Genomic DNA, 19,319 nt, shown 5'->3' with positions numbered 1-19,319 from the left:
ATTTGTGCATCTGCTTTGGAAAGCAGAAGGCATCTATCGTTGGCTTTACGGATGCAGGCTATGACGGTCATGCGGACTACAGAAAGTCCACTTCTGGGTATGTGTTTACCTTCACATGAGGAGCAATCTCTTGGATCTTCAGGCTACAAAAGTGTGTTGCATTGTCTACTACAGAGGCAGAGTATGTGGCTGCCACTGAGGCATGCAAGGAGGCTTTATGGCTTTCACGTCTGGTGGGAGTGGATAGGTATATGTATTTCAGCTTTGTACATACCTAGATTTAGCTGATTCTTTTCTCCTCTAAAGGCACATTGCCTTTATGTGGGAGGCTGTTAGGAATAAAGGACCATCGTGCCTTTTATATGTGCACGGGTGTGAACACACCCTTAGCACATTCGTACTTTCATATATATCTATCTAAAGCCTAAAGAGGTACACTTCGTCATTGTACTGAACATCAAGTGTCGTGCTCACTCTCACTCTCTACTCTTGCTCACGTTTTGCTCTCTACCTGACAATCTCATCACCGTACATTGCATCGCCACTATGCATCGCTTAGTTCAGCTTAAGCCACTACAATTTACCTATAATGAAGAATTCCATTACATTTTACCATATGTCCTACATAGCCCAAATCTCAAGCAAGAAAAGCCCATCTCACAAGAAAGAACTATAATTGCATATTCAATGTCCTCCTGGCCATCTCACATTTCTAACTAAGGGTTTGTTTTTAAACACACACATGGTACAAGAATGGCCAAGCCATTTAGCATTGATCCATCTTCTAAATAACATTACCCAAATCGGAGCAACAAAAAACAGTGGAAAGAATTACCCATCAAGGAGCTGGAAGGCCAGAAGTATAGCTGACTACCTAATTTAGGGTGGTTGATAGCAGTTCTACAGATCAGTGGGTGGATGTTTTGATTACCTGCAGGCACAGAACATCACAAACAGCTGAAGAGCCATAATTTCCATCATCACCTTCAGCAGCAAACCGTGGAAGGAGTTCATCAAAATATAGCTTCCAAATCAACGGATTTATATTGATTGATGAAGCACAACTGTGTAAAATCTGTGCAGCAAAAAAACAAAGCGTTAAGCTGAAAGTATGGCAAAGAATTATTTATTAATCATGACAAACTAATCAGTCTTCATAAACCATAATAGATCCCTTACCAACCTGAGGGTACTTTAGAGGTGGTAAAAGCGGCTTCGGAATGTCATTCGGGAAAAATGGATGCTCATCGGGGCTATGATATCTTCGCACCTATCAACAACTAAACAAGATCTCTCTCTCTCTCTCTCTCTCTCTCTCTCTCTCTCTCTCTCTCTCTCATATAATGTGCAATTGTTTTAATTACAGTGTACAAGAGTCACAAGGCTACTAAGTATCACATAGTGAGGAGATGGTAGCACGCCAAAGCGCCAAACCATCCTTGGTAAAAGACCGGTATATTCAATGGTGCTCAACTGCCATTGAAGGAGACCTCGCAAATGACCATTATGGCTATACACACCAAAACAAGAATAAAAAATGAAGGCATTACACATAGTCCAACTATGCCAACATCCTCAAGTAGAAACTAAAAAACCACCAATACATGTGGCTGCATGGATCCTATAAATTTGGGGTTTCAAAATGCCTAGACTTGCAAATGCATATGCCGTAGAGTTTCTAGCAACTAAACACCAAACTCAAGATAAGTAAGACCATATGCCCTTAGCAACTGGGCAAGCCAAACACTATTAGATATGCTCAAGGCCCCACCCTCATAAGGTGCCACCAATGATCCATGGTGCTCAACGTGGTGAGACCACCATTATGAGAAGCCATGTGTGAACCCATGTTGAGCTAAAATTTCACTAGCTTCTTTAAAAGAGCCCCAAACATGCTTAATTAATGAATATTACCAAACTATATTAAAAGAAACGCGATCTTAGAGAATCTCTGTGTCCCACATGCAAACCCTAATTTGGGAGGACCCAAACTTTCTATAAATAGACAAGCTGCCCTCCATTCAACCTAATCTCATTTTTGCAGTTTGCAGGTATTGAATCTTTGCTATTTACACCCCATTTGCGGAGGATATCTCAACCAGAGCTGTCCATCATTATCATCCATCATTTGGCACATGTTTCCGACTCCTCTCAGCCTGGTGACTACTTCACACACCCTAGCGACTGCTATCACAGCCTAGTGACTGCTGTACTTGCTGCGTTTACCTTGTTTTGCACGTCCCAGAACTGCCATTACAGTCATAAATGCTGTCGCCCTGATCTGCCTACATCCGCCACAGCTGGATTTTCAGTCTGACTGATATGCTGCAGTAAACACAACCAAAACTGCTGCATTTTCATCATCTGCTGCCGCTTTGACTGCTGCAAGTCCATCACCATCTGTGTTTGTTGATTCTACTTCCATCTCTACCCGTCTGACCCTGATCCAGCCCTACACTGCTGTGTTTGCTGCTGCTAAACACCTTTGGATGCTGCCTTGCTGCATTTTGGGATTCATTAGTGTAAGGAACAATCTCCAGCTCATTATCTCTGCCGCAATCCTTGAGACACGGGAGTTCCACATTCAGTATTCATCACCACATAGTGTGTGTGTTGCATTGAGCATCGTATTCTATTCAAATCCATTCATTTCATTATTCATTGTGTAACATAGTTGCACTCGTACGTAGTACGAACTAGTTCGTACTATACGGTACCGTACGATTTCGTACCAAAAAAACAAGTTTTTTTTTTTTAAAGGGGGTGGAAGCTTGATTAGACTCCTCATACATGTTTTGTTATGATTTATCCTAGAGCCAAAGGCCATACATAAGGTATTCAAGCAGTTCCAAACGTTTCTAATTGATGTCCCATCATTTTTCACAATATGTTAGTGTCATCAATAAATAAATTCAGCACCATTTGAGAATCATCAAGTAGCTTAATCCTATTGATTTTACCTTTGTTCACAGCTCATTTTGCACCACCCAACCCAAAGCATTAGTACACATTGCTAATAAAACTAGGCCAGAGGATAGCTTGGCCTAATGTACCTTCTGAGAGTACACGAATTAGTGAATGTACCATCGGTAGCTACTTTAGCCTTAGCAATGCCAAACAAAACCATAACAAAATTCATAAATCTTTTACCAAAACCTTTGGTGGTTTGTTTGGTAATTGTTGGTCTCACAGGTCATTTTGCCCTCTTGTAGACGTTAATAAAGCATCTCATGTCATTTCATTCATCTCTCTCTCTCTCTCTCTCTCTCTCTCTCTCTCTCTCTCTCTCAAGCATACATGCCTCTTATTTGTATGATCATTCATGTATGATGTATCCACTCCTATGTATGTACTTGTAAGTTGTAGTGCATGTTGCACATGCAGTATATGCCATAGAGGTTTTGGTGTGTTACCCTCAAGTATTCATCTCATATACTCCAATAGCATTGCTATTTAAACTTTAAACATCTGTTCTATCATCTATAGTTCAAAATAATGAGGTTTTTTTTTTTCATACAAATATCGTACCATACCTTATAAAATCTTAATGTACCATTTAGTACCGTATTTTATCGTACCATACCGTACTATAATTTTTGTACCTGACAACTATGACTGTGTTCATTTTGTCTGTGTTACCCTAACCCTAACCGTGTTTTGTTATCAATCTATGCTTTGTCGTAAGATAGTATTTGTGTTTCTATGTTAGGGCATTTCTTTACATGGTATCAAAGATAGGTACTCTCTAAAGAAACCTAGGCCCTTTATCTAAAAGCTCTTCTCAAAAGCGATGTAACTGTTGAGAATAAAAGCTCACCGTGCCTTTTATTGTGTTCAGGTGCGAACGCACCCTTAAGCTTTGTACTTTATATATATTCAAAACCTAAAAATGTGGTACATTCGTCATTGTAGCGTACACCCATTGTATCATGCTCACTCTCTCACCCTACTACTCTCAACTCTCTACACCTTCACTCTCAGCTCAGCTCACGCACAAACTCCTCGACTACAAACTAGTATCAGAGCGGGTGACGGGCGTGAGGTAACTAGCGTGAGGTGACACGCTTAAGGTGACGAGTGCTAGTCAAGGCGTGCGACAAGTTGCAGGCCAGTCAGGGCGTGCAACAGGTTGCAAGCCAGTCAAGGCATGCGCAATCAAGACGTACAACAGACAAGTCGCAGGCGGGCTCAATAGGCAAGCGTGAAAGACAAGTCGCAGACATGCTCATGTGCAGGCAAGCGCCAAACGGGACAGACGTGTTGCAACCTAACGAAACGGGCAGACAGGTCGAAACGGACTGACATGACGTGCTTGCGCTAATGTGACGTGTTGAAGGCACACGCGGGCAAGTGTTGACGGCACACACTGGCAAGGATTGACGCTATCGGACAGGTCAACACGTCGACGGACGTCTTCCTATTTTCGTCAAATTTTTTATGAAATTCTTGAAATTTTACCTTCTCCCCTCTGCCGGGCGTTCATATGCACAAGCACAATGTGCAATTTTTGATCCAAAAATTTGGGGCTTTTCCCGAAATTGGAACTCTGACGCAGAAGTGGGCAACCTAACTCAGAAATTGTGAAATCAATGCACAATTGCCCATGAAATTTTGGGGCTTTTCATATTTCAGTGAAATTTGTGCACACCGAACCCAAAAATTTTGGGGCTATTGCAGAATTTCATCAATTTGTGCAAGAATTGCTTTGTATGTGCACTTGGACACTTGAATTGATGCAATTTTGAACATATTATCCAAAAAAATTTTGAGGCTTTTGACCCAAATTGTCAAATTTCTACTTGAGAATGCTTTTGGAGCAGAAATTGCAATGAAATTTTGGGGATTTCACATGTAACTATTGGCTTGGTCTCTAATTGTGTCAGAAATTGCTTAAGGAGTGCAGCAAACAACATTTATTAATTCTGAAAATTCATTTGCAGATCTGAAAATTTTTGCAATCTTGGGATTTTCATTGCTGGTTGGTACTCTTGTGCATTGTGGTCACTTGTGTCATATTTGGGCTTGCCTTTGGTGATTGGGTAGTAAATTTGGGACTACAAATTATGGCTGGAAACAGTGATAGCAGTAATCTTTTGCACACTAAGAAGCTTGAGGGTACCCATAATTTTGCAATCTAGCAAAAACAATGCTATAATGTCTTAGTGTAGAAGAAACATGTAAAGCCCATCAAAACAAAGGGAATCAAACCAGCACACATGGAACAAGACGAGTGGGATGACTTGGACAAGCTTGCTCGCTCTACCATTGAGCTCTCAGTGTCAGACAACTTGCTCTTCAACATTGAGAAGCTGAATTCGGCATATGCAATGTAGCAAAGGCTTGAAGAGTTGTATGCTCAAAAAAGTGCAGCCAGTAAGGTTAATTGGCTGAAAAAACTAATGGATTTTGCATGAAAGAGGGTACAACCATGTCTATACATTTGAATGAGTTTAACTCAATTTTCAGTCAGCTAATTGCTTTGGATTTTCATATTGATGAAGAGTTCAAAGCTGCCTTCTTGCTATGCACTCTACCTGAAAATTGGAATACTTTCAAGACAACTTTGAGTAATTCGAATGCTCAGCTGTTATACTTTGATGTGGAGAGTTCTTTGTTGATGGAAGAACTCAACAAGCAGAATAACTCAACAAACAAGTCTTCAAATGCATTACACACTAAAGGTAGATTTCAGCATAAGAGCAGTTCTGAAAGCAGAGCATGCAGCAAATCTCGTGGAAAGAATGTGGAGTGCCATCATTGTGGCCAAAAGGGGCACTACAAAAGGGATTGTTTTCAGCTAAAGAAAGAGAAGGGCAAAAACAAAAATAATGAAGCCAACAAGGCTGAAAACAAGGATAGCTAGCATGCCAAAAAGAGCAATGTGAAAATAGAAGAGGTTAATGTAGTCACTCATGATAATGACAATGACGGTGATGTACTTCTAGCTTTTTCTTTGGATGCACATGCATTGATTGCAAATTCTGAGGATGATATTCACACTTGGATACTTGATTCAGGTGCGTCTTTTCATGTCACACCACATCGTAAGTGGTTCTCTCACTACAATGGTGCAATACGTGGTGTTGTTCACTTTGGGGATAACTATGTATGTAAAATTGCAGGCATTGGCAATGTGAAACTGGAATTTCAACATGGCTCCGTGTTTGTTTTGCATAATGTGAGACATATACCTCAACTCAAGAAGAGCTCGATAAGCACAGGGCAACTAGATGATAAAGGCTATCACACCACCTTTGGGGATAGCAAATGGAAAATATGTAAGGGCTCCCACATTGTTGCTAAGGGGTCCAAAAGTAATACTCTATATCCTCTACATCTAGTGTGTGTGACCATGTTGTCGCCATAACTGAGAAACCAAGTGTTTCTTTGTGGCATAGCTGGTAGGACACATGAGTCAATCTGGAATGAAAGTGCTCTCTCGTTTGGGTTATTTACCTTACCGTCTTTGAGGTATGCTGATTTTGAACAGTGTGATCATTGTATTTATGGTAAACATCCTCAAACGTCACACAAAAAATCTCTTTCTCTAAAGTTTTCACCCTTAGAGTTAATACATTCAGATGTATGTCAAATGACACGATTATCTCTAGGGGGGAAGAAGTATTTTATTACCTTTGTTAATGATGCCGCATGCAAAGTTTGGGTTTATCCAATCCTTCGCAAAGATGAGGCCTTGGATAAATCTAAAATTTTCCTCGCACTTACTCAAAATCAAACCAGCAAGACGTTAAAATGCCTTCGCTCTGACAATGGTAGGGAATATGTGGCCAAAGCCTTTCAAGACTTATGTGACAGCAAAGGGATTAAGAGGGAGCTTGCTACTCCTCATAATCCGCCCCAAATTGTATTTATGGCAAACATACACAGACTTCTCACAAAAAGTCTATTTCTTTGAAATCTTCTCCTGTAGAGTTAGTACATTCAGATGTATGTCAAATGCTATGATTATCTTTAGAGGGAAAGAAATATTTTGTCACCTTTGTTGATGATGTTACACGGAAAGTATGGGTTTACTCTATTCGTAGCAAGGATGAAGTATTTGACAAGTTTAAAAAATTCTTGGCATTGACTGAAAATCAGACAAATAAGACACTTAAGTGTGTTCGCTCTAACAATGGTGGGGAATATGTGTCCAAAGCCTTTCAGGCATTTTGTGACAGCAAAGGGATAAAGAGGGAGCTCACTGCCCCTCATAATCCACCCCAAAATGGAGTGGCAGAGCGTATGAATTGGACCATACGAGCGTATGAATCGGACCATTCAAGACAAGGTCCGTACAATGCTGTCACATGCTGCTCTACCCCATGGTTTTTGGGCAGAGGTTGTTATGACAGCCATATACGTGATTAATCGATCACCAAACATTTTTTATTTTTATTTTTTTGGAGGGGGGGAGAGTGAGTTCCCCAAGAAGTGTGGTCGAGCAAGCCACCTTCGTATGCACACTTGAAAGTGTTTGGCTACAAGGCATTTATGCACATACGCAAGAAAGAACACAGCAAACTTGAGCCAAAGTCCTGTAAATGTATTTTCCTAGGATATGGTGATGAAGGTGAAATGGGATATAGATTATGGGATCCCGAGAAAAGTACGCAGCAATGATGTCATCTTTCGAGAAGATCGCAAGCACAAACAGCCCAAAAGAACAAGGGAGGTCTAAAGGGTTATATTCCGGGAGGATGTACCAATAGGACAGTAAAGAATGCCCGTTAGACAGCAGCAAATACCTACTGAAAACGTCCCTGAAAATGTAGGGAATGATGCTGTAAATGATCAGCAAGATCTTGCCCATGATGTCCCACAAATTCAGCAAGAACATGTGCACCTGGAACAACCTGAACCAGTTATACAGCAATCTGAACCTGCAGAACAGCAAGCTTTTAATGCAGATTTACAAGCTGAACAACCAGCAAATATTGACCATTGGGTCTGTAGATCGACCAGAGTGCAAAAACAGTCAAACAGATTTGTTCTTGGAGTAAATTATGTGGCTGATTATGTCATGTTAACAAATTGTGGTGAACTGTCATGCTTCCAGGAAGCAATGGATAGACAAGATAGTAAGAAATGGCAAAAAGCTATGCTATCAAAGATGGAATCTCTCATGAAGAATGGCACTTGGGATTTGGTACTTTTGCCAAAAGGACAAAAAGTGCTACCCTGCAAATGGGTTTACAAAATGAAAGTCACTTCCGGTTCTTTGCCCAAGTACAAGGCATGCTTGGTTGCTAAAGGTTACAAGCAATTTTGATGAAATCTTTTCTCTTGTAGTCAAAATGACTACTTTGCGAACCATCTTGGGCTTGGTTGCATCTCAAGATATGGAACTCATACAGATGGATGTAAAAACCGCCTTTTTACATGGTGATCTGCATGAGGAAATCTGTATGCAGTAGCCTGATGGTTTTGTTGCAAAAAGAAAAGAGCACATGGTATGTAAACTCAACAAAAGTCTGTGTGGTCTAAAGTAGGCACCACGCGAATGGTATCACAAATTTGATACATTCATGCAATCTCAAGGATTTCATCGTTCTCAAGTTGATCATTGCTATATACTAAGAAGGCAGTAGATGGCAGCCTTATTCTCCTGGTTTTATATGTGGATGACATGCTAATTGCAAGCAAGGATGTTCATGCCTTGGAATCCTTAAAATAGAGCCTACTCAATAGCTTTGATATGAAAGATCTTGGTGAGACAAATCATATTCTTGGCATGGTATACTCAGAGACAGATCAAAAAGTCTTCTTTATCTATCACAACAAGAGTATATTACGAAAGTTTTGAAACATTTCCATATGGAGGAAGGGAAAGCTATTAGTGTACCATTGCCTCCATATGTGAAACTTAGTGCAAACAACAGCCCTACATCAAATGATGGTAAGGCTGAAATGGCCAAGATACCTTATGCTTCAAATGTTGGTAGCTTGATGTATACTATGGTTGCTACACATCCTGACATTGCATTTGCGGTGGGAGTAGTTAGCATATACATGGCATATCCTAGCAAAAAGCATTGGGAAGCAATGAAGGGTATCATGAGATATCTTAAGGACACAAAGGATTTGTGTATCTGCTTTGGTAAGCAGAAGTCTACTGTTGTTGGTTTCACGGATGCAAACTATGCTGGCCATCCCGAATACAGGAAGTCTACTTCACAATATGTGTTTATGTTCACAAGAGGAGCAATCTCTTGGATATCTAGGCTACAAAAGTGTGTTGCACTGTCTACTACATAGGCAGAATATGTGGCTGCCACAGAGGCATGCAAAGAGACTTTATGGCTTTCACATCTAGTGAGAGAGTTTGGGATTATAGAGGTTCCTATCCTCCACTATGACAGTCAGAGTGCTATCATGCTAGCACTGAATCCTATTTTTCATGCAAAGACAAAGCACATGCAAGCAAAGTATCACTTCATCAAAGATGTACTTGACAGCGCGGTTTGCTCATTGCCGCTAGATGATGGGGGTTGGATAGTATATGTGCCTTTCAACTTTGTACATACATACACTTAGTTGATTCTTTCCTCTACCTTCAGGCATGTTGCCTTTAGGTGGAAAGTTGCTAGAAATAAAGGCTCATTGTGCCTTTTATTGTATTCCGGTGTGAGCGCACCCTTACACTTTGTACTTTATATATATTCAAAACCTAAAAATATGATACATTCGTCATTGTACCGTATACCCGTTGTCGTGCTCACTCTCTCTCTATTGCTCTCAACTCTCTGCACCTTCACTCTCAGCTCAGCTCACGCACAGACTCCTCGACTACAATAACGAAGAGGATTGGAGAGAGAAAAGATAAGAAAGAGAAGACTGCAAAGAGGAGAGAGAAAGAGAGAGCACAGGAAAGAGAAATACTAGAGAAGGAGAGAGAAAGGCAAGAAGAGAGAAGGAGAGAGAAGAAGCCATGGAAGCTTAGAGAAGGTGAAGAGATTGGTTGATTGATACTTTCTAGATGCCCTAATTGAGAGCCTTTACACCTTTTATACCCCGTCACACGACTGGATGTTTTCCCGTGGTTCCCATGCAATCTCACTCTTTACAAGCAAGAACAACGTAAGGCAAGATATCTTCAAACACAACACCACTAGTTCAATCTCCCAAACCAAGTATGTTGAGAAACGAGCAAAAGTGGACCTCTCAACTTGCCCCACAAAGTTCCGCCATGGGAGGAGAGACATGAGATTACCATGGAGAGTCGAAAGACCTTATGAGATCACTCAAGCTACGTACGACAAAGTTTGGATGCATCGAACTCAACAACAAATTGAAGATGAGCCTAAGTTTTCCCCTTTAGATTCAATGCACCGGTCTACTAACTATGCAGGAAGGATGAAATCTCTACTAAGGACTAGCCATCCCCATGTGGAAACTGGCACAAAGTACACACCACTTTCTTCATTTCTCTTCTCCACTCATGTCAAGTATGCCTACTTTTACTTCCCAATCTATTGAAACTAATTCTGTCAGAGTGAAGCAATGCAGAAGCAAATGACCAAGACTAACAGATGACTCTGAAGAAGACCATAAAAGCCTGAGAAAAAGCAGTCGGGGTGAATGAGCACGAGTGATCCTTTCACCTCCCAGCCTTGCCTAGTTTGTTGCTGGCCAAACCCGTCGTGATCCGATTGCCAGCCGTCAAACCTTGGTGAGTCCTACCATTCTTGGACTCTCTTTGGTTCTAGGCTCCCCTAAACCCCGTTCGGGCGCCCAAGAGCCCGGACGGTCATCCTCGTGCATGTTCCCCTTGATTTACCTTAATGTCACATTAAATGTCACTTTAATGTCACATTGATGTCTGTGACCTTAATGTCACATTAAATGTCACGTTAATGTCACATTAATGTCACATTTCCTTCCCCTTAAGAATCGGTCTCGTCCTCAAAAACGATACTTGGAAGGTCTTAACTGTAAATTGGGAAACCTTTTCTTTAAAGTACTTACTCGCTCCCATGTTGAGCTTTCTTCTGAACAATCTTTCCACTTAACCAAACATTCTTGATAAATAGTATTCCTTGTTCGTCTATTACGAACATTTAATATTCTTTCTGGTTCATGTGGATTAGATTGGTCATTTAATAGCTCCTCAATATCACCTTCCTCAGTAGAAGCACTTTCATTTGGATCACCATTTTTTATTGCTTCCCATATGTTGGAATATGCCGGATCAACCTGGCATTTCCCTTTTAAGGATTCAAGCAAGTTGGAAGTGAACTGAGTAAAACTCAATTCATTAATGATGGGCATTCTGCTGAGTGCATCAACTACTATATTATACTTTCCTTTTCTATATCTTATCTCATAGTCGAACTCTTGGAGGAGTTCGGCCCATCTGGCTTTACGCACGTGTAAATCCGGTTGATCATTAAGCCACTTAATGCTTTCATGATCCGATAAAATCAAAAGTTTGGCACCGTACAGATAGTGCCTCCATTTCTTCATTGCATGTACTATTGCATATAGCTCCCTCTCATAAACAGAATAATTCTGTTTTGCACGATCTAATTTCTTGCTTTCAAAAGCAACTGGTCGACCTTCTTGTAATAAGACCGCGCCTATTGCCTTATCACTGGCATCAGCTTCAACCACAAATGGTTTATTGGGATCCACAATTAAAAGTATTGGAGCTGTAGCAATAGCTACCTTAAGTTTTTGAAAACTTTCATTTTGGTCTGTTCCCCAATTAAAACTTTTTCCTTTCCCTTTAAGTTGGTCAGTCATTGGAACAGCTATTTTGGCATAATCTCGAATGAATCTACGATAAAATCCAGATAAACCTAGGAAGATCTGCAGCTCTTCCAGGTTCCTTGGAAATGGCCATTCAATAATTGCCCTTACTTTTTCTGGATCCATGTTGATTCTCTCTTTCGAGATAATATGCCCTAAATATTTAACCTCTTGTGCAAAGAATTCACATTTAGTTTTCTTCGCATAAAGGGAATGTGTTCTTAACAGTTGGAATACTAATCGTAAGTGTTCCAAATGTTCTTCTCTTGATTTACTAAAGATCAAGATATCATCCAAGAAGACTACTACAAAATGTCCTAGATAGGGCCGTAAAATACTATTCATCAGCTTCATAAAGGTAGCTGGTGCATTAGTGAGGCCAAAAGGCATCACCAAAAAATCATAATGCCCGTATCTAATACGAAATGCTGTCTTAGGAATATCTTCTGCCTTAATTCTTACTTGGTGATAGCCTGATCTTAAATCTATCTTTGTGAAGAATTTTGCCCCTTGTAATTGATCAAAAAGATCTTCCATTCTGGGCATAGGAAATTTACCATCCCTTTCAAATTCTAGTGTATTATGATGGTAACTACGTTTTAAGGATGGTTCCAATCCCCATAGCCACTCCCTCCCTAGAGCAATATCAGCTCTTTCCATGTTCATAATTTGGAAATCAAGTTTATCTTTATATTCTTGAATCTCAATTTCCAAATTGGATACCATTGTATCCCATATTTTATTGTCTTGGCCTTGCATCATACGAACAACATATTGATGCCCACTCTTTTGTTGGGGAAGTTTCAATTTTTTGACAAGTGCATAATTTATAAAATTATGTGTAGCAGAGTCATCAATCATGACTTTAACCCTTTTTCCAGCTATCAATCCATGTACTCTAACTAAATCATGTGGCCCAAAAGTAGGCTGCCACATAGAAGTTGACATACAACACTTGTGTTGTACATCCATGTGCAGGACCTCTAAAGATTTATACCTTTCATGCCCCTTTAATTCTAAGGTCTGCACTACATGGATTTGTTTTTCTTTTCCCTTGCCCTTGTCCTTATCCTTTCCTTTGTCTTCCCCCTTTTTCTTTTGAGGGCAATTCCAAGCAGCATGGTTAGGGGATAGGCAGTTGAAACACAACTTTTCTTTTTTAGCCTTATCAAAGTCATCAGGACTTAACTTTGGCCTCACATATTGTTTCTTTTCAAAAGGTTGTTTTTTACCCTTAAAAAATGGCAATTTCCTTTTAAATTTGCCCACAAATTTTGAGGTTTTCAATTCCTTAGACTTGGGCTCCGTATCAGTGAGACTAGTGAGTGTACCTGGACACACACTATCTTCATTGATTAATGCAAATTTAATTGCCTCTTCCAGCGTCTTAGGTGAACTCCTTTTTACTTCCTTTTTACAGGCTTTATCTAGTCCCCTAATGAATCCTCTTGTCTTTTGAAATTCATCTATTCCTTCCAATTTGAGGATTATCTCACGATATTCCTCCAAATATGTCAGCAGGGGTCTTCCCTTTTGTCTGACATAATCCCAATCTTCCCAATTTCTTTCCATTTCATTTTCAAGAAGGAATTCTTTTAAAAAGACGGATTCAAATTGAGCCCAAGTTTCAGGTATTTTATTTGCCTCCTTTAAAGTTCGCCACCACTTATATGCTTTGGGCCCCAAAGTTAAACTAGCCTCCAGTGCTTGGAGATGTGGTGGGGTATTTTTAAGTTTATGTAAATCTTTCCATTTTTGGAGAAAATTAAAGATTGTATCTTTATTTCTATCTTTTTCCTCCCCGTGAAACTGAGGAGGTTTCATATCCTTTAGAACTGGATTATCCCTCAACTTGTGATGGGGTTCCTTAGGATCTCGCATAGTCACATCTAAATCTTTCGATGAAGATGGGACATCCGAGGTTTCTATCTTATTTTTATCTCTTTCTAACAATAAAGTTAATTGAGATTTTATTTCAGTGAGTGTTTGAGTTAAAAATTCCATTTGAACCCCCTGAGCCTGTACACGAGCAATAAGATCATCAAATTGTTCTCGTGTAGCAAAAAATTCTTCCCACTGTTCTTCTTGCATCTCTGGTTCATGGGGATCTACCATAGGGTGGTCCCCAGAACTAGAACCTTCCATTACTCTCTCTTTCCCTTTTTCTGCCATTAATACACTGGAATTGGAAAGCAAAGATAAGAAATTTGCATACAAAGTAAAGTACTTCCCTGGTTTTAATGGCAGGCAACTGTTGCTGGTTTGTAAATAAACCCGAAGAGTAAGGAACAAATTTTGCCTTCCCGGACTAAAACCGTGAAGCAGTGATGCTGGAAATGAAGTTTCCTGACTTCAATCGTGTATCATCTGACGTTTTTTTTTTTTTTTTCCGTCCGTCCCATGACGTTTTCTGTCCGTCCCACAGCAGTCGCCTCACGCACAGCAGCCGTGTCACGTTTTTTTTTTTTGGGCGCCTTTTCACGTTTCGCCTCCGTTGACCACAATCGGATCACGTTTCGCCTCATGCCTGGTCGTTTCGCCTCACGCTTGGCTCTGTCTACAAAGTGTCACACTTACGTGACGTGGCACACCACAAGTAACCACTTCGAATAAAGATCTTTGACGGCTAACGAATGGCGGCGACCCTTAATCGACAGGCGACCTGACGGGCGACGGGTGACCTGACGGATGACGGACGACCTGACGAGTGACAGACGACCTGGCGGATGACGGATCATGTCCATTGAACCATAGGCTCTGATACCAATGACAGATAACTCTGAAGAAGACCATAAAAGCCAGAGAAAAAGCAGTCGGGATGAATGAGCACGAGTGATCCTTTCACCTCCCAGCCTTGCCTAGTTTGTTGCTGGCCAGACCCGTCGTGATCCGATTGCCAGCCGTCAAACCTTGGTGAGTCCTACTATTCTTGGACTCTCTTTGGTTCTAGGCTCCCCTAAACCCCGTTCGGGCGCCCAAGAGCCCGGACGGTCATCCTCGTGCATATTCCCCTTGATTTACCTTAATGTCATATTAAATGTCACTTTAATGTCACATTAATGTCTGTGACCTTAATGTCACTTTAATGTCACATTAATGTCACAAAGACAAAGAGTGAACAAAGAGAGAAGAGAGAGAGAGAGAGAAAGAGACAGTGAAACGCAAAAAATATGCAATAAAGAATGTTGTATAAGGATGCAGAATTATATACGAGTGCAAAGAGAATATCTGTGTATGTCTCCACCTCGAAGATCTCGATCTCCGTCAGCCCTGAGGGCAATCTCCACGGTCTGCAAACTGAAATCTGTGGGACACAAATAACTGAGACTATTGGAGACAAAACCTATAAATAGGCTGAAAATAATGGCCAAAAAGATGCAGGTTGGCTGCCATTAATGCAGCCAACTGCCGCAGTCCGACTGCAAGCCACGTGGCACCTAGCCCACTGCAAACCATGTGGCACCTACATGTCCAGGAGATGACTAGCTAACACCCCCTCTCAGATCCTAGACAAGGCATAAGGCAGAGGGATCTGGAATGTCGGCGAAGTAGAGCCTGGGGAAGCGCCTTCGTAAACAAATCTACAAGATTGTCCTCAATCTTACAGTATTTCACATCAATGGTCTCATCCAAAAGCTTCTCCCTAATGAAGTGGTACTGGATCTCTATGCGCTTCATCCGGGCATGGAATGCGGGATTCCGTGCCAAGGCAATGCAACTCTCATTGTCGCACCGCAAAATAGTAGGACAAGTATGGGGGTAGCCAAGCTCCTCCAACAATCGCCGAGCCACACAATCTCACAAGTGATAGAAGATGCAGCCCGATACTCCGCCTCAATCGAAGATAGGGCTATTGTGGGCTGCTTCTTGCTACTCCAAGAGATAACACTTGCACCCAAGGTAAAGCAATAGTCCAAAGACCTTATGAGATCACTCAAGCTACATACAACAAAGTTTGGATGCATCAAACTCAACAACAAATTGAAGATGAGCCTAAGTTTTCCCCTTTAGATTCAGTGCACCGGTCTACTAACTATGCAGGAAGGATGAAATCTCTACTAAGGACTAGCCATCCCCATGTGGAAACTAGCACAAAGTACACACCACTTTCTTCGTTTCTCTTCTCCACTCATGTCAAGTATGCCTACTTTTACTTTCTAATCTATTGAAACTAATTCTGTCAGAGTGAAGCAATGCGGAAGCAAATGACCAAGACAAAGAGTGAACAGAGAGAGAAGAGAGAGAGAGAAAGAGATAGTGAAACGCAAAAAATATGCAGTGAAGAATGCTGTATAAGGATGCAGAATTATATACGAGTGCAAAGAGAATATCTGCGTATGACTCCACCTCGAAGATCTCGGTCTCCGTCAGCCCTACTCCACGGTCTGCAAACTGAAATCTGTGGGACACAAATAACTGAAACTGTTGGAGACAAAACCTATAAATAGGCTGAAAATAATGGCCAACAAGATGCAGGTTGGCTGCCATTAATGCAACCAACTGCCGCAGTCCAACTGCAAGCCACGTGGCACCTAGCCGACTGCAAGCCATGTGGCACCGGCCTGTCCAAGAGATGACTAGCTAACACCCCCTCTCAGATCCTCGACAAGGCATAAGGTAGAGGGATCTGGAATGTCGGCGAAGTAGAGCCTAGGGAAGCGCCTTCGTAAACAAATATGCAAGATTGTCCTCAATCTTACAGTATTCCACATTGATGGTCTCATCCAAAAGCTTCTCCCTGATGAAGTGGTACTGGATCTCTATGCGCTTCGTCCGGGCATGGAATACGAGATTCCGTGCCAAGGCAATGCAACTCTCATTGTCGCACCGCAAAATAGTAGGACGAGTATGGGGTTAGCAAAGCTCCTCCAACAATCGCCGAGCCACACAATCTCACAGGTGATAGAAGACGCAGCTCGATACTCCACCTCAGTCGAAGATAGGGCTACTGTGGGCTGTTTCTTGCTACTCCAAGAGATGACACCTGCACCCAAGGTAAGGCACATCTTGTTGCCGAAGCATACGCCCAATAGCATGGGATTGACTCTAATGAGACGTTTGCACCCACTTCATGTATGACCACCATTTGCAATGTTACTACCTTGGCTGCCCATGTTGATTGGCATGTGCATCAATTGCATGTGAAGACTACTTTTCTGAATGGTGATTTTTATGAGATGGTTTATGTCACACAACCTCTTGGCTTAGTTCAGACAAGCTGTAAGAGCAAAGAGTAACAGTTGCATAAAGCCCTCTATGATTTGAAGCAGGCACCTACTTGGTAATCTTCTTTACTCTCTTTAGATATCCCCTCAACCTAGTATAGTGGATTTAGTAGTCTCTAAGTATTAGGACCAATCCATTGCCACCACAAGTCTTGCTTGGATTGAGGCAATAGCCGATGGTACAAAGTGTTTAGCATTTTGTCTTTTTCTCCTCTTTTTAAAAAGACTAATGTTCCTCACTCTTGTCTTCTTTCCTTTTACTAATTGCTAGTGGATTTTCTTTCGTGCCTTGGAGAGTATTTTAAATCTACTATGATGAAAAACTTTGCATTGTTCTTTTTCAATAGCCATTCCTCATCTAGAAAAACCTTTTCCTTAACAATCAAACAAACCATAGCTTTTATTCACAAGAAAGAAAAATGATTCACTTCCACTGCTTTGTCAATAAAGCAATCTCAAAACAGCATGACTACCTAATTTACCAATATCATAAATACTTTCTTGCATCCTTTTGACATCCAGCATTCTCATGGAAAGAGGTTTTCTTGCAAATCTTCTTGATAAAAGGCTCACTTTTTGAAAAATAATGATTCTATTCTAGTAACCCAGGGTCCACTTTGTGTGGAGCTTTATCAGATTCTCTTCTTTAGTTATGTGTGTCCAGAACATAGCCTTCAACATAACTTATGTCAAGCACACAGTGTGTTTCCTGCTTCATGCTAAGTGGCACATGGCAGATAGCAGACTATCACAGACAAAAGGATGACTTTTGGGAAAAACACCTGCAGCTAGAAAGGAACCTGAGTTTAATATAAGCAATTGAACTAGGATGAACCTGTAAATGTATTATGGAACTGTTAAATGTATTCAAATCAGAGAATGGTAATGCTGAGGGTGCGGGTGAACAACATTAGGAAGAGTTGGGATTCTAAACATGGTTTCATATGTCAATTGAAGCTCTAACAAATGAGTATGTGATCTTATGTGCCACAATTCATCACAGCATGTGTTGAACTATAACTGTAAGGGTGCCATAATTAAACACGAAATCATCTTCAAAACACAAAGGCTTTATCTTGGAAGTATCAATGTTTCAAATGTTACGTTGATGTATTCTTCCTTTCAATATGCATACCTTTGCATGCAGGCTTTCTGTCTCTTTGAGAAGATACTCGACCAAAGAGCCATCAAACCCCGGGATTGCAAATCGATTAGCATCGTAGGTAGGTGAATTCTGTCTGTATTGTCCTCTCTCAATGAGGCTGAAGATGATGCTGTCCTCTTGACGGATCAGGGAGTCTCTAATGCTTGCGAGTGTCAACATGTCGCTGCCATCGACAGCATCCGAGCTGGAAGAACAGAAAGTTAGAGGATCAACCCCAAAAAATGTCTGCAATTAAGATGATATGAGGAGCGTAAACCGTGTTAGGTGTCGATTGCAAACCTGGAGGCCGGAGTGGCGAGGGCGCTTGCAGCGGTGAGGCTGAGGGATTGAGATGTGCGCAGGAGGATGGGGGCGAAGGCAAGGGCTTGCTGCTTGTGGGAGCTCATCTGGAAGGAAATGGGGAAGGCCTTGGAAGAGGAGGAGGGGGAGGCAGGGGAGGCAGGCAGGAACGAGAGGCGAATGTGGAATCTCAGAGCCATAAAAGAGGACACAGAAATCGAGAAGATACAGGAATTCTCTCTCTCAGAAGAGAGAATTGAGAAAAGAACAGACAAATTGGGCTTTGGGTGCAACAGAGGAGATGCACGGATTCTCTCTCACAAGAAGAAAGAAGTGAGAAAAAAAACAGAGAAATTGGGTTCTTTTGGGTGCAACACAGACTGTAGCTGGATTGTGCAGCGATGGGTGTACCTTTTCGTCTGCCATGAGAGAGGAGAATTCTCGGCCCCTACATGCTCCCTCAGTGCTGGTAGGTTGACGAGTCTTGTGTTGTAGTAGGCGTGTTCAATGCTCTTCGCTCTCTGCATAAAGGCTTAAAGAGCCTTGCTTTCATATGCTGCCTGCCCCATAGGGTAAGGGGCCCACTATAGTGCCCCCTTCCATTCCAGCCATCAAATGAATACATTAAAATTTTTCCTCTCTCAAGCCCTTCTCTCACTACAAGCGACTCTCATAATTAAATCTTAATTTGCTCTATATCCCCTTTGTGAACATCGAACTAAGCTCTCGAATAAAATCTAGTTGATTAGAAAATGCCCACACAAGCAAGGCAAACATGTGCCAGTAAAGAAGCGCAACAAGTGGAAATTAGAGGTTGGACAACACTTGGCCTCCTCCAATCAAATCTAGCCTAGATGTGTTTGAAATTTGACTAGCATCTTGTTATAATACAGGCGGCC

At 41.4% G+C, this 19,319-nt stretch overlaps 1 protein-coding gene across 1 annotated transcript in view; it reads right to left on the bottom strand.

The window, feature by feature from the left end:
- Positions 1–18,948, bottom strand: part of LOC148009732 (chorismate mutase 1, chloroplastic-like) — a 32,820-nt gene extending 13,872 nt beyond the window's left edge. The window contains exons 1-4 of the mRNA XM_087673430.1: positions 18,421–18,948; positions 18,112–18,325; positions 1,184–1,270; positions 932–1,075 (exon numbers count right to left, since the gene is read on the bottom strand). Of these exons, the coding sequence (XP_087529556.1) occupies positions 932–1,075; positions 1,184–1,270; positions 18,112–18,325; positions 18,421–18,620 (645 nt within the window). The 5' untranslated portion in view covers positions 18,621–18,948. The remainder of the gene's footprint in view (positions 1–931; positions 1,076–1,183; positions 1,271–18,111; positions 18,326–18,420) is intronic.
- Between the last annotated feature and the right edge of the window lie 371 nt (positions 18,949–19,319).

Source organism: Lygodium microphyllum, chromosome 30 (genome assembly GCF_053477565.2).
Source record: "Lygodium microphyllum isolate KBCC chromosome 30, Lygodium_microphyllum_v1.1.10, whole genome shotgun sequence".
NCBI classification, from domain to species: Eukaryota; Viridiplantae; Streptophyta; class Polypodiopsida; order Schizaeales; family Lygodiaceae; genus Lygodium; species Lygodium microphyllum.
The sequence above is the reverse complement of the archived record's forward strand: the minus strand, read 5'-3'. Positions and strand labels throughout refer to the sequence as shown.